The sequence below is a fragment of the Olea europaea genome, unplaced genomic scaffold (assembly GCF_002742605.1).
Source record: "Olea europaea var. sylvestris unplaced genomic scaffold, O_europaea_v1 scaffold760, whole genome shotgun sequence".
Lineage (NCBI taxonomy): Eukaryota > Viridiplantae > Streptophyta > Magnoliopsida > Lamiales > Oleaceae > Olea > Olea europaea.
The window spans coordinates 218,293-233,141 of record NW_019266013.1 but is presented as its reverse complement, the minus strand read 5'-3'; the positions used below and the strand labels follow the sequence as shown (position 1 = coordinate 233,141).

General features: G+C 32.9%; 2 protein-coding genes across 2 annotated transcripts; both read left to right on the top strand.

Annotated features, from left to right (window-relative positions):
* The first annotated feature begins 706 nt into the window (after positions 1–706).
* On the top strand, positions 707–3,714 carry LOC111391179 (protein STRICTOSIDINE SYNTHASE-LIKE 10-like). Its single transcript, XM_023016334.1, has 3 exons — positions 707–1,086; positions 2,167–2,430; positions 3,012–3,714. The coding sequence occupies exons 1-3, from the start codon at positions 779–781 to the stop codon at positions 3,577–3,579; spliced, it is 1,140 nt and encodes a 379-aa protein (XP_022872102.1). The 5' UTR covers positions 707–778; the 3' UTR covers positions 3,580–3,714.
* A 2,895-nt stretch (positions 3,715–6,609) lies between these two features.
* LOC111391189 (protein STRICTOSIDINE SYNTHASE-LIKE 2-like) lies at positions 6,610–9,214 on the top strand. Its single transcript, XM_023016349.1, has 3 exons — positions 6,610–6,985; positions 8,122–8,382; positions 8,564–9,214. The coding sequence occupies exons 1-3, from the start codon at positions 6,702–6,704 to the stop codon at positions 9,129–9,131; spliced, it is 1,113 nt and encodes a 370-aa protein (XP_022872117.1). The 5' UTR covers positions 6,610–6,701; the 3' UTR covers positions 9,132–9,214.
* The last annotated feature ends 5,635 nt before the right edge of the window (positions 9,215–14,849 follow it).

Below are 14,849 nucleotides of genomic sequence, written 5' to 3'. Positions count from 1 at the left end.
AACACATCAATATGTATACTATTATCTCAATTATTCATTGGTTAGTTCCTTGCCAATAATTCCATCTTCCAATATATTTTCAAACATATTCAATACATACGCTAACAAAATCATAATTCATGCACAACTCGTGCATCGCACATAACATAGACTAGTATTCTTAATACAATAAATTTTTATTTTTATAATTCTTATAATGATTAATAATAATAAATAAATTTTTATATTTGTTAATGAATTTTATAATTTTCGTTTGTCTAACGTAATTATTTATTAATTTATGTATTTGTAAAATAAATAAAGAAATAAATTTTCAAATAAAAAAGAGAAGAAAATGATTAAATACTGATCATTTGGGATAAATTTTGATGTAACGATTAGAGATAATTTTTAATTTGATATATAATTTGACATAAAATAGTGTAAAATATATCTAAAATTTTGATGTAGAGTTAGGGATGGCTGAACTCACCAAACATTTACTTAGCCCTCGTTTGATATCCATTTTTTTTCAAAATGTATTTTTCTCTCTTTTTTTAACCACATATTTTATATTAAAATAATATTATACGTAAATAAAAAAAATTTCCTTATTTTTTAACCACACACTTTTCATTAAATTACTATTCTAAAATACATTTTCACCTAAAAATGACAATCAAACATCCCCTTATTTTCCATTAATTAGGGCCATAAGAAACTTGTGAAAAAAAAGGCCCGGCTTTCTTGGCAGTTAAAAAGCACTGCAAGTCTCATTTCAAACAATCCCAGAGAAACCATGGCCATGATGAATTCAAAGCTTATCTTGACTGCAATAGCACTGGCAGTACTCTCAGCAGCCATAGCTTTTCACTATGGAGAAATCGCTACAACTGTGTTTTTCCCGCCCACTATACCCGGGTCGGATGACTTGCTCCACTTGGCTGAACGGATTCACCTATCCGGAGCAGTGGGGCCGGAGAGTCTTGCATTTGATTCCAATGGAGAAGGTCCCTACACCGGTGTCGCTGATGGCCGGATTCTCAAGTGGAAAACCGGCGATGATTCTAATGTCTGGGTTGAATTTGCAGTCACTTCCTCACAAAGGTAAACCCATTAAATAACCTCGGATTTTACGCCCTGTTTGATAATTGTGATTGTATCTGGCGATGAAACTGAGGGAAAATACAAATTGGGTTTTTAAGTGAGTGTTATTAAGCTAAGTTAATAGAATAGGAGGTAAACTATCCAAATTTTCCCTCGATTACCAGGTTGCTTTAATATTGTTTCTGTACCAGGACTTCAACAAGTTTTGTTGTAGTCTCTACTCTGTTATGGTGAAAATATTCAAGGAGAAGTGGTAACTATAAATTTGTGCATTTGCTTTGCTTGTTTTTGATTTTCATCTTAATTCATTAGATTTGCACAATGTCATGAATATGGGAGGAGTAAACAAATGAAGCTTTGCAGATGAGAGAGCATATCTTTGCATTTATCATCTAAAAATTTCCATTTAATTTAGAGTAGCTTGCCTGGAGGTTTCTAATTGGGATTAATGTTGAGAGATTAAAAAAAGATGCATTTTTGGTGAAGCTTAATAAGAACGTTTGTTTCCAAACACGTTTGCACTCAATGTGTCTTTCTTACTTTGAAGTAGCAAAAAAAGATAATCATTTGGAAAGTAACTCTTGCTTCACTGGTAAGCTAAGTAACTTATGTATTTCAAACATTGAGCAATTGAACACATTATTTATTTAAATTTACTTATTCGCTTATAAGGAAAATTTTCCGGCTTAGCCAAATGTGCTCTTGGTAAAGAACCTTTAAGCACTTATGATATGTCTGAATTTGTTAAATATCTTGAGGCATCATGACAGTAGTAACATGCCAGAACAAAGAGATTTAGGAACAGCTAGAAGAGGAAAATTATTTTGTGAACTGGTGTAGGATTTAGTACGAACGGCTTCCAGTTTGTTCATATTGAAAAAAATCAAGTACAAAGGGACTTCTAGTTACAGGTGCCGAAGTTGAAACAGACATCTATTTCCGTATAAGCAAAATAGAAAGGTGGATGGCCAAGTTCATCTCAGGATACTCACATTATAGAGTTTAAAATCTCTGAGTCTATTACAATTAGAGGCACTACTGTTAAATTTAAATTTGGCGTAATTGATGTTGCTATCGTAGGAAGGAATGTTATCGTCCATTTGCTCCAGAAATGGAGCACATATGTGGAAGGCCATTGGGACTACGGTTTCACAAGAAAACTGGAGATCTTTATATTGCTGATGCTTACTTAGGCCTCCAAGTAGTGGGCCCAACTGGAGGATTGGCTACTCAACTATTAACAGAAGTTGATGGTCAGTCTCTTCACTTCACCAACGACATGGACATTGATGAGGAAAACGATGTTATCTACTTCACGGATAGCAGCATCAAATTTCATAGAAGGTACTTACCTTTTTTTACCAAGTTCCACCTACAAGACTATTGCTGAACGAAATTCTTATCTAATCTAAAGTAGTTTTTGGTTGATATATATCCTTTGATGAAAACAATATTTTAAATGGCTTCAAATGGGGAAAAAAATGGGTATCTCTAATACCTAGTACCATAGTGGATCTTTGTTTACGGTTCTTTTACCTGGAAGTAGAGAGTTCTTTTGCTTTTGAGAAGTAACAGAAATTTGAAGTCAATTTGCAGATGAAATAAATCAAAATGTGGAATTTTGTTCAAGAATGAATTCTTGTTGGATGTATCCATATCTTGTTCATCTTTCGGAACCCTTTCACACTTTGGATCTAATGAAATTGGATGAATTGAAGAAAAAGAAATAAAATCTTGTTTATCATACGGCCTACCCAATACAGCGTATAAAATATGTCCTGGACGTTCTATAAACTTAGATCTTGATCTAATTTCAATCAGTAAATCACTTCAGTTTCAGATATTTAACCCAAATGACTTGCAAAAAGGAAAATTAGCTCTTTACATTCTCAAACTAATTACTCTGATTTTCATGTTGTATCCAGGGAATTCATCCCATCTGTTTTAACCGTAGACAGGACTGGCAGGCTCATGAAATATGATATATCAAGCAAAAATGTGACAGTTTTACTACAAGGCCTTGCTTTTCCCAATGGTGTAGCCTTGAGCGACGATCATTCCTTCGCATTAGTATCTGAAACCACTACTTGTAGAATAATACGGTTTTGGCTTCAGGGCCCGAATGCTGGAAAACACGATACATTTGTGGAGGTACCAGGATTTCCTGACAACATTAGAAGAAATTCAGACGGTGATTATTGGGTCGCTCTGCATTCAAAGAGAGCACTCATCGCAAAATGGACACTTCACAATTCATTGTTGGGGAAAATGTTACTAAAGCTACCTCTGACCTTCCCGCAACTGCACTACTTGTTAGTTGGAGGTAAGCCCCATGCAACTGCTGTAAAACTAAGCAAGGAAGGAACAATTTTGCGGGTTCTTGAAGACATTGAAGGGAAAACACTGAGGTTCATAAGCGAAGTCGAGGAGAGAAATGGCAAGTTGTGGGTTGCTTCTGTGATGATGCCTTTTATAGGAATTTACAATTTGTAATCAAATAGCGAGTTAATTATTCCAATGGTCACTACACTTAAGTCCACGTCTTCGATTGCTTGCTGAAATTTAAAATATCGAGTTTTGATCACTGAATTTAGGTCTATATCTTCAATTGCTCACTAAAGTTTGAAATTTTGAGTTTTGACAACTGAACTTTAAAAATGTTGTACGTTACTCACTAGCATAACTTCCGTCTCAAACCTCTAACGGAATTGGTGATGTGGTTGACAGAATGTACATGTGATGCCTGCCCCTTCATGCTGTTAAACTTTGAGATGACTGAACTTTAGTCACTAAATTTTGAAAAATGTCTTCTATTGCTCACTGAACTTTGAGATAGTTGAATTTCGGCTACTGAACTTTAAAAATCGTCAAACTTTGGCCATTATACTTTGAAAAATGTCATCTATTGCTCACTATAAACTTGGATTTAACTACACATCTATACAATAAAATATTTTACACGTAAGCTCAAAAGACTTCAATTGGTATGCTTAAGAAATAAGCCAATTCGACGACTTTTTGTTCAATTTCTTGTTCCTTTCCGTGAAGGTCAATCTTTGCCTACTAGGTAAGAGGAGAGCGAGTTACAAATTCCGTCTCGATAGGACATAGGAATTGTCTTTATATGATTTCCAACGACATCATAAAAGTAGATTGGAAAGTATCCACCGAAATAATTTGTGGATACTCTATAAGTAAGATAACAAGTATGTTCTCTTAATTGAAAACTTGGCATCCAATTTTTTAACGACACATTTGCTAAAAATTTGTGTAAAATATTTTATTGTATGGATGTTTGGTTAAATCCAAGTTTATAGTGAGCAATAGAAGATATATATATATATATATATAGTCTGTCGATTTTTAAAGTTCAATGGCTAAAATTTGACTACCTCAAAATTCAGTGGGTAATATAAGACATTTTTCAAAGTTTAGTTGCCAAAATTCGACCATCTCAAAGTTTAACATGTGATGGGACGCCAAGTGTGCATTCTGTCAGCCACGTGACCAATTCTGTTAGAAATTTGAGACGAAAGTTATCCTAATGAGTAATGTCCAATATTTTTCAATATTCAATAGCCATAATTCGATATTTTAAACTTTAGTGAGCAATCAAAGATATGAACCTAAGTTCAGTAACCAAAATTCTATATTTTAAATTTCAGTGAGCAATTGAAGACATGGACCTAAATTCAATGACCATTGGAACAATTAACTCTCAAATAGCAAACTCTGTAACGATGCAAACCTCATGTCCAAATCATTATATCATACATACGATCCCCTTTAGGAAAGCCTTTGTCAACCTTACATCTCAAGAATTTATATTGTGTCCTCCCATTGGTGTTGGTATTTAATTTAAGTGTCTCATAAGGTAGAGATCTTGAATTTGAAACGTGATAGAAATTTGTAAAGGTTAAGATGAGCAAACACTTACGAAAAGACATGTATGATAACGGCTTGGGCATGAGGCTTGAGATCGTTACAAACTTTTAGTGTGGTTTAAATTTCAAATTTTTGAGATAATCCGAGAGTTGTATAGGGGTGTGAATAATCAATTTTGTGTTAGACATGTTCATCTAATTTTGATCGACTAAAAAAAGTAATTTAAAAGGTGTGTATTTCATATAAATAAATTACGTTGATCAACGCGAGCTTTTTATACTGATGATTCAATGCTCTTCAAATACATATATATTGACAGATGACAATCTAGAGAAACAAATCCAAACACACATTACTGATCCTCATCTAGATAGAGAGAGCTGGTACACCACTAATATATTATAAACAATTTAGATTCTTCCGGCCAAAAGAAAATTTACCTACGAATTATTTACTCGTTCTTGAATCTTTTTTGTTTCTACACTCTGTCATAATCTTAGAAGAATTATTCTGATGGTACAAGTAGGGTCGATAACGTACTCACATAAGGGGTTTTGATTTTTTTATTCAACGTGGGCCCTCTCTCATGTGCGTGATTGTTAACCGAAATTGTCAACCTCGATTTTACATATAATATAATTGATCTTAGAATGGGAAATGTGATTTGTACACTCTAAAGTGTACATCATAGTTAACACTTGCTTAGTTGTAAAAAAATAATTGAAGAAAAAGCTATTTTATTTTATTTTATCTTTTTAAACCGTCGAGCTTGATGTATGCCTTGCATGATTGTCGTAGAATAGACAAATATTGTCAGATTGCATTCCCCACTTGTACGTTCCTGGTTAGATGCTATATATATACTTGTACCATTCTGGATCGAATTAGACATCAAGTAATACAAATTATTGGTTTCAATGTTGGTGGCTGGTGAGAGAGGTTTACGTGGGACACATTATTTTAAACTCTTTTGAACCATTATATGAATGAATGGATCGGAATCTTGTCATCTATCATATACTTACAGATTATGATTTTTTGTGGGTCGCATTATTTAATGAGCTGTTGACGTAAACTGAACATGATTCTGAAAGAAGAATGAACTGTAAATTTATCTATTAATTTCCTTTAAAAACGAGTTTACTTTTCTACCCAAAACTAAAAATATAGAGGCTAGAAGTCTCATTTGATGTTTTTATAGCTATAATTGTTCATGTTGTTACCGATGTGAGTGAGGGGGTCGGGCCCTACACATTTATTGGTGAGGGGCCTCAATCCCTATGTGAGTAGCAAGTAATTATGAGTGTCAAACTCCGGGTACCTATAGCAAACTTCCTATCCTCTTACCTAACATATATATACATACAAATCTATGTGTACGAGTGTGTGAAAATTTAACTCCCATATTAAGATGAAAATTTAATCCTAACTGTTTATGATATACGTTTGCATACACACATATATACATACGATATATAGATACATACATATATACGTCACTTATAGATTTAAGGGGTGGAGATAAAGACAAGGCTGTCCAAGCTCATTTATTTTATTTATATGTATTAGTCGAGTGCAAAAAAGAAAAATTGTACCTTTCCTAACATCGTCTTTACTTATATATACACACACACTGCACGCGTCAATGAATTTCTTCTTTGATCTTATGTGGTTACAAAATTTCAAGAATAGACAATACGACCACTCCACTTGTATCCCAAGCCAAAGCAATGAGCATAAAATTCCTTTTATTTTCATTTTCAACTCTTCTTCTAGGAACCCTATTTTCTTTTGATCATGCCAAAAATCAACCATTCAAGAACGAGACCTTGTTAGGAAATCTTGGATTTCAACACAGTCAAGTAATACCAATCCCGGATGCGGTTGGGCCGGAGAGCTTTGAGTTTGACATGAATGGTGATGGGCCTTACACCGGGGTGTCCGATGGCCGGATTATAAAGTGGAGGGGAAATGAAAGTCGTTGGATTGATTTCGCTGTGACGTCCCCAAAGAGGTTAGCATTTCTTCTTGTTCATTATGACATGAAATTCATGTCCACACGCATGAGTTTATGAACAACCATGAAAACATGTGCTTTTCATGGGACAAATTCATCTTGTGTGCATGAACATGTATACATACACAATACATACACAAAGAGGAGAAGATTCAACAAGAATGAAATATGTATGGTAATAATTATCCTTTTAAAAAGAAATCAAAATTTTAAATGATAAAATTGATTTATATGTTTCGTAGTTATACCAACTCTTTGAAAGCAAAGTATATAAATCTTGTATCATATTTTTTCCATATATAATTTGCTTGTGGGCAGGGGCGGGCCCAGATAGTTCGACCAGTGAGGTAAAAAAAAAAATAAAATTCGAACAACGTATCATAAACAAAAAGGAAAAATTGGTTGTTTGCTGTTCATATTCAGTGTTTGCACTTTGGGAAGAAATCGGTGGATTATATGATATATCGACGGACTAAATAATGGATATGGACCATGTGATATAGATATAGATTTAGGATTTGGACTTTTTGGAATAGAAAATTAAGTTTTCAAAAAAAAAATAAACATTGTGAGATCATTTGACCCCATGTGGGTCCGCCCCTGTTTGTGGGCCAACTATGACGTTAGATTAGTACATGTTCCCAAAAAAAAAAATGATAATAAGTAAAATAAAATAATAATAATAATTCCTTTCATCCCTTATCCATGACAGAGATTGAATTTTCACAAATGAAGGGGAAATTTATTTATTTATTTATTTTGAAGAGTGACTTCTTGTGGGTACAAAGGATAGGTTTAGATGCTAGATCAGATAACTAAGAATTTTGATAATTTGTCAATTCATAGGAGATACGATCTCCTTGAATTTCCAAGCGTAGGTTTAACACGGTTCGTTTTCTGATTGAACAATTCACCATTAAAAAAAAACAAATATAGTTTGCTTCATAAGCCGACTATATATCCTATTCATTGATGTCGCAGATGAGACCACATAAATATCAATTTCTTGACCCTCATACCCACAAATACACGTCATCGTGTTCTCAAATCAACTTCTCATTTCTTTCTATTTGTAGATAACTTGCTCTTCCTATCCATTTGACTACGTTCGTCTTTTTGTTTTTAATGCATAGGGATGGTTGTGAACGAAAACATGATCATTCTACAACCGAGCACATCTGTGGAAGACCATTGGGCCTACGTTTCAATGAAAAAACGGGTCATCTGTACATTGCGGATGCTTATATGGGCCTACTTGTTGTAGGCCCAAATGGTGGCCTGTCTACTCAACTAAATGGGCCTGGGCTTGATTTGGGCTTCACAAATTCTCTGGATATTGATCAGAGCACAGGAGTCGTTTATTTTACTGACAGCAGTGGACGGTATCAAAGAAGGTTAGATTATTTTCCATTTTACTGGACCCGTTTTATTTATTTGTGAGAGTTTGAGGACCGGAACTGCAAAATCCCAAATTAATAATCATATCTTAACTAAATTAAATCATTTTATAAAAAAATTAATTCTCAAGCAAGAATTTCAATTCCCAAACTAAAAAATGGATCTTGGATTTTGCAGGAATTTTATTTCAGTTATTCTTAGTGGTGACAGCACTGGAAGACTAATGAAATATGATCCAAGAAATAATAAAACCACTGTTATTCTGAATAATCTGAAGTTCCCAAATGGAATTGCATTAAGCAGAAATGGGGATTTTCTTATTCTTGCAGAGACTACCACTTGCAAATTACTCAAATTTTGGCTTCAAACCCAAAAAGCTGGAATCCTTGAAGAAATTGCAACACTCCCTGGATTCCCAGATAATATAAAAAGAAATGGGAATGGGGAATTCTGGATTGGAATTAATTCAAGAAAAGGGAAATTCTTGGATTGGATTCTTTCCAGTTCTTGGATTGGCAGTAATTTGATTAAACTTCCTTTGGATATTACTAAATGGCACACATATTTGGCTTATTTGAGTGGGAGCACTGGTATGGGAATTAAATTGAATGAGGATGGGAATATAGAAAAGATATTGGATTCCACGAAATGGCAATTTGTTAGTGAAGTTAAGGAAGAAAATGGAAATCTGTGGATCGGTTCGGTTAAAATGCCTTTTGGTATAAAACAAAATATTTCTGTTTGAGAATTTTGTAAATTTATTTACGACAGATGAAACTAGAGAAATATGATATATGTATGTATGTATAATGAGAATGTTTTTAGTAACTTTGTTGATTTTTCATATCCATTAGATAAAATTAATAAATGTGTCTCATATTCACATATTTAATTGACCTTATTATTCTCTTCATTCGTTTTTTGACGAAACGGATGTAGAGACCGAAAATGATTATATTTTTTCTAAAAAAGAATTGAAATCTCAAATAAGTGAATTTTAGTTATATACTTCTAGTTTTTTCTAAAAAAAAAATTGAAATCTCAAATAAGTAAATTTTAGTTATATACTTATAGTCCAAAACTAAAGTAATTCTTAGTTGAAATCCACAAAAATTCTCAAATATTTTCATAAAGTTTCCTCAGTGTTTCCAAATTTTACTAAAAATTAAGAAAAATAGAGGAAACTTTTTTGGCCTTTTTGAAATATTTTCTGTTTTCAAGGAGTTTGAATTTTCTCAAAGTATACGCCAATTCGTCAGTCCGTTTGAATGTGTAAAGGAGCTAGCTAAAATAGATCATTAATGGGTTCGAAAAGAGGATTATCCTCAATGACTAATATATATTTCTAAATTTGGTTCGAATTAAACAGACTATCGATTTATTGCATTTTATTGCTTTATTCAAGCGGGATATAATTAGGTTAATATTTTACTCAAATCACACGGCACTAGTGCAATAGAACTTCTTAAAAGTGTTTCAATTACTTAAAAGGATGTGTAAAGGAGATCACTAAAATAGGAGATCATTAATGGGTTCGAACGTAAGATTTTCCTCAAAGACTAATATATATTTCTAAATTTGATTTGAATTAAACAGACTATCGATTTATTGCATTTTACTCCTTTATTCTAGCGGGATATAACTAGTTTAATATTTTATTTAAATCACACGGCACTAGTGTGAGAGAGCTTCTTAAAAGTCTTTCAGTTACTTAGGTCATTCACTATAATAAATTATTGTTAATTATGAATCAATCATATTTTGGTCCTCTATTCGAGCTTTAAATCAATTTTGGTTTGTGCTTTTTCTCTTGTTCGTCAAGATTTCGAGCAGTTCTTTCGACTCTCACCTAAGGATGTCAACGTGTCGAGCCGTGCCGGCTCGTGAGTCGAATTCGAGGCTCAGGTAAAATGATCAAGTTTTTTTCCGGAGCCGAGCTTTTGTTCGACCAAAAAAATTAGGCTCAGCCAAGCTCGATTTTGGCATTATTATTATTTTTTTAATATAAAGAAGGTAGTCTCTGCTTCCTTAAAATTAAGGCAGCAGATTGATGCCATGTTTGGCAGGCAGCAGCACGCTGCTTTTAAAATATTTATTTATTTATTTTTAAGTATAGGCTCGTGAATTGGAGCCGAAGACCCACATGGGCCGGCTCAAGCTTTGCCCCTTGGCTCGAGCCTCGGGTCGAGCGGGTTCGAATTTTTTTCGTGCCAAGTCATGAGCGGTCCGAATCGACGAGCCAGATTGCCATCCCTACTCTCGCCTAATCTTCCAACATGCATGAATCTTAAACTTTCTTTTCCATGCATTGCATCCAGTTGGATTTCTCCATAGTATTGGAGTTGGATTTGATCACTTTTTAAGTGTTTGAGTCCAATATAGACACGTAAATAATAAAATTAAGAGTAATTAAGATATGATATTGACACTAAGTAATAGAATTTATATAATTTTTGGAGTAATTAAGATATGATATTGACACTAAGTAATAGAATTTATATAATTTTTGATATATATATATATAATTCTTGGTGTACATTATGGACAACATAATGGTGTCCACGCATTATGGACATGGTGTGCGCCCCTATTCGTGTGCATTATGAACACATAATGTATATAGAGCAAATCCCTATATATATATATATATATATGAAGGAATTGTGTGAATTTTGCTAAATGGTCGCTTGAAAATTCATTTAATCACTTTAGACATAATTATTCGATTCAATTTTCTATATTTCTTGAAAGCTTAAAATACAATTAGTTTTTTCATTCAATCTTTTCCCTCCACATCATATTATGTAATCCATCATGTATACTTTTTATGTACAAGTAGCAAAATTTTTCTTGAAAATTTGATTCAACAAGACTAAAAGAAAAAGGAAAAAGACCGTATTCTAATATTCTTGATCAATTGCCATTGCTATCGCCACCTTCACCACCTCGAACCCATTTCTCCCGCGAAACCGGGCCAGACCTTGGTTTCGAGGGAGAAATGGGCGAGGACAACGCTGAAGTGGCGCGGTGGGTAAAAAATATAAAACATAAGTAAATTTCCAAAAAAAGAGAGAGAGACAGAACCCATAGTAAATCTGAAATTTCCAAATTTCGTTCACTATGTCTGAACCCGATAACTCCTGTTTTTTCCTTGGCCTATTCAACCTTTCTAACTGTACTTATTTTTCTGTTTTCTTCTCACCACGGCATTGTGTGCCCCTTTTTATAGCTAAAGCTCTGTTCCAAACCTTTCAAGTTTGATGCAGAACGGAAGTAAGAAAACAAAAAAGATTTACCAACGTAAATCTTGAAAATAAGAAAATTGGAATTCTCCAAGAATGAAACTTGTATATTATTCAATGATGACGGAAAACGTTCCAAAAACCATTAAATAGGCGTTACAAGAAACCCTAAAACATAGAAAAAATAAAACGTTCCAAAAATAGAGAAAATTCAAAACGGGAAATACGAAAATTAATTATTCGGAGGCCTAAATGAAGGAATTTGGCTAAAATCCCGATATCTCAGGCTTTGCCTCAAGTCCAATTTCTCGGGACGTTTTCAATTAACCTGCCAAATTTCAGCCCATTTCGACACCATCGCGACAAATGACAAAATTGTCCATGGTGCGGTTTTTCTTTATTAATTTTCTACCCAACACTTCTTCAAACTCCAAAGCTAGTTGTCCTATATCAAAGTTTCTTTCCCTTTGTTATTTGCATGGATTTTGCTTTTTCAATCCCTCATGAATCAAAGCAAAAGCCAACTTGAAATACGGTGGAAAAGCTAGTTGTCCTATATCAAAGTTTCTTTCCCTTTGTTAGTTGCATGGATTTTGCTTTTTCAATCCCTCATGAATCAAAGCAAAAGCCAACTTGAAATACGGTGGAAAATGCCTAGAAGTAAAATAATTCTTTCTTCGAACTATCAATATTACTAAAAATAAATTGAAAAATATCGTGATTGTATCTATAAGATGCGATGAATTTTACACCGTCGACCTATCACATTTTATTTCTTTATCCAAGATAGACATTGTTAATATTTTACTCAAATCTCATGTTGCTATTATGAGAGAGAGCTTTTCCGATCTCATGCAAGACGTGTTGGTTACTTAGATCATTCTTTGTTAAAATTTTTATATTAATTATCAACCAAACACACTACGTTCCTCTACTCGAACTTTAACTCGATTGTGGTCTGTGCATGAATCTTACAATCAAAATATATTAGTTTCTAGATACTCAGTATGGTGTTTTGCATGGACACTTATTTTTTTGTCCATGCATTGAATCCAGCCTAGATTTTTCCATAGAATTGGAGTTGGATTTTATCACTTTACGTGTTTGAGTTCAATTTGACACTTCCATGCATGTACACCAAACCACATCATGATATCAACTTTGTAAAATAGACACAAGTGATCAACCATGGTAGGTCACAGTTTGATATTAAAGTGTGACGGGGAATTTATGTATGAAAACTACTCGTGTGAGATGTAGGTTATTTAATTCAAGAAGACTATGAGTTGGTTGGACCTAACTATGTAACATGATAATAAATTGACAATTTTTAAATTGAAAAAGAAATTGGAAAGGAGCCGAGGAGCCCATTAAATCTTACTACTATTATTATTATTATTATTATTTTTTTTTAATTTTTGTAACCTGTAATGAGATGGTAACAAACTGGCTCTCAAAAGGTCACACCGCGTTTGAAAGAGAAAGGAACAATAAGAACTTATTTGAACCACGTGGTTTGAAAAACAAACATCTAAGGTGTGATGATGGAGTAAATATTTAGAGAATGACAAAGTCCTTGTATATGGCAGACACCTATGAATGGGCATGTATGGGTTAGGGAATATTTTTAGTAAAAATTGGTAAATACTTAAGCTTACACCTTGAGAAATGACAAAACATTGCAAAATTTGAATAAATCAGATTGTTACAGAAGAAAATATATATTTTAGAGATATAAAATTTTGTAATATATTTTGCATGTGGCCGAAATTAATGGTTTTATAAGGTATAAATGTGATATGTCCATAATTAAATTTTCTCTACAATTTAATGAATGAGTTAGTTTCATATTTTAATGAGATTCAAATAATTAGACGAAAAGATTGATACAACAATTTACAAGGTTTTATCGACTATCATTTTTGGTGAATTAGAGATAAGAATTAGACGAAATATTTTAAACATGAAGGTGAGAATGTCATAATTCTGATTTTCGAATGATTAGGTCACCAAAAAAAAAAAAAAAGCATGAGGATGACATTGATCACATTAATGGCTGCGTTTCCAGGTCACATTGTGTAAACATGAGTGCTAGACAGGCCAGTAGTAGTTGTCTCAAGTCTCAATATGACATTTTTAGGAAATACTATTAGCAATTAATTACACACCAAACTTTGATTATTCAAACCAACAAGAACTAGACATTAGGACTCGTTTGGTATGAGTTTTGAAAAGTCAAAATGAGTTTTTAAGACTTAAAAGTAACTTTTGAACCCATTTTACTAATTTTATGAATATTTCTTTTAGTTAGAAGTGTTTTTAGAGGAAATCGGTCCAATGTAATTTCATCTAAAAGCACCTTTAGAATATGAAAAACTTTCAAAATTAATTTTCAAATAAAAATTAAAGTAATTTCTTTCAAAAGCTCTTCCACGGGAGGCAAAAACAAAAGTCGTGTTAAACGGACTATTACACTTAAGTCTACAACATCCATAAATAAAAGCTCACATGAACGAAATTCTTGGTTACTCGTCACGTCAATTACGCAAATCATGTTCATTTTAAATGCCTGAACGATATAAAATAGACACATAACATGATATAATAGTCAGTCACGGAAAAAATTCACAAAAAATCCACAATGTAAAACTAAAGGTCACACGAGTGATCACGTGTTGAAGCATTTTTCATATTCAAACGATAAGTTTCAATAAATATCAATTAAAATATGAATTTACAACGAAGCAAAATGTAACATTGTTCTAAATTGGTACATTTCTAGGATGGTATAGGAGAGAAACAAACGAGTAAATTGAAATTTCGAATGATTTAGTTTAATTAATTCCGTAGATATCTGATTTCTCAAGTTATTCAACAATAATAACCTGACTTCTCAAAAATAAATAATTATTCTCTCATATTTTTAATATTGTTGATTACTTTTAAGCGTTAACTTATATGTGTAAAGTTGATCGGTCGGGACCTATGATAGTCTCCAAAGTCCTAATATTATTTTCATTTCGTAATAGTCTATGTTGGACACTCAAAAAAGAAGAAAGATTCAAGCTTCAAAACTCAAAAGAGTAATGCGATTTGTTAACACTAAAATTGTAGAGAATTAGAAACCATAATTCTATAACACCAAGAGGAATAAATCTGCAATACACACACACATACATAAAATTTATAGAGGTTCGTATCAATGTAAAACTACATCCCTT

Coding starts and splice junctions, on each gene's coding strand:
- LOC111391189 (XM_023016349.1), top strand. CDS start 6,702: ATGAGCATAAAATTCCTTTTATTTTCATTTTCAACTCTTCTTCTAGGA. Junction 6,986..8,121: donor GCTGTGACGTCCCCAAAGAG/GTTAGCATTTCT, acceptor TTTAATGCATAG/GGATGGTTGTGAACGAAAAC. Junction 8,383..8,563: donor AGTGGACGGTATCAAAGAAG/GTTAGATTATTT, acceptor TGGATTTTGCAG/GAATTTTATTTCAGTTATTC.
- LOC111391179 (XM_023016334.1), top strand. CDS start 779: ATGGCCATGATGAATTCAAAGCTTATCTTGACTGCAATAGCACTGGCA. Junction 1,087..2,166: donor GCAGTCACTTCCTCACAAAG/GTAAACCCATTA, acceptor TTGCTATCGTAG/GAAGGAATGTTATCGTCCAT. Junction 2,431..3,011: donor AGCATCAAATTTCATAGAAG/GTACTTACCTTT, acceptor TGTTGTATCCAG/GGAATTCATCCCATCTGTTT.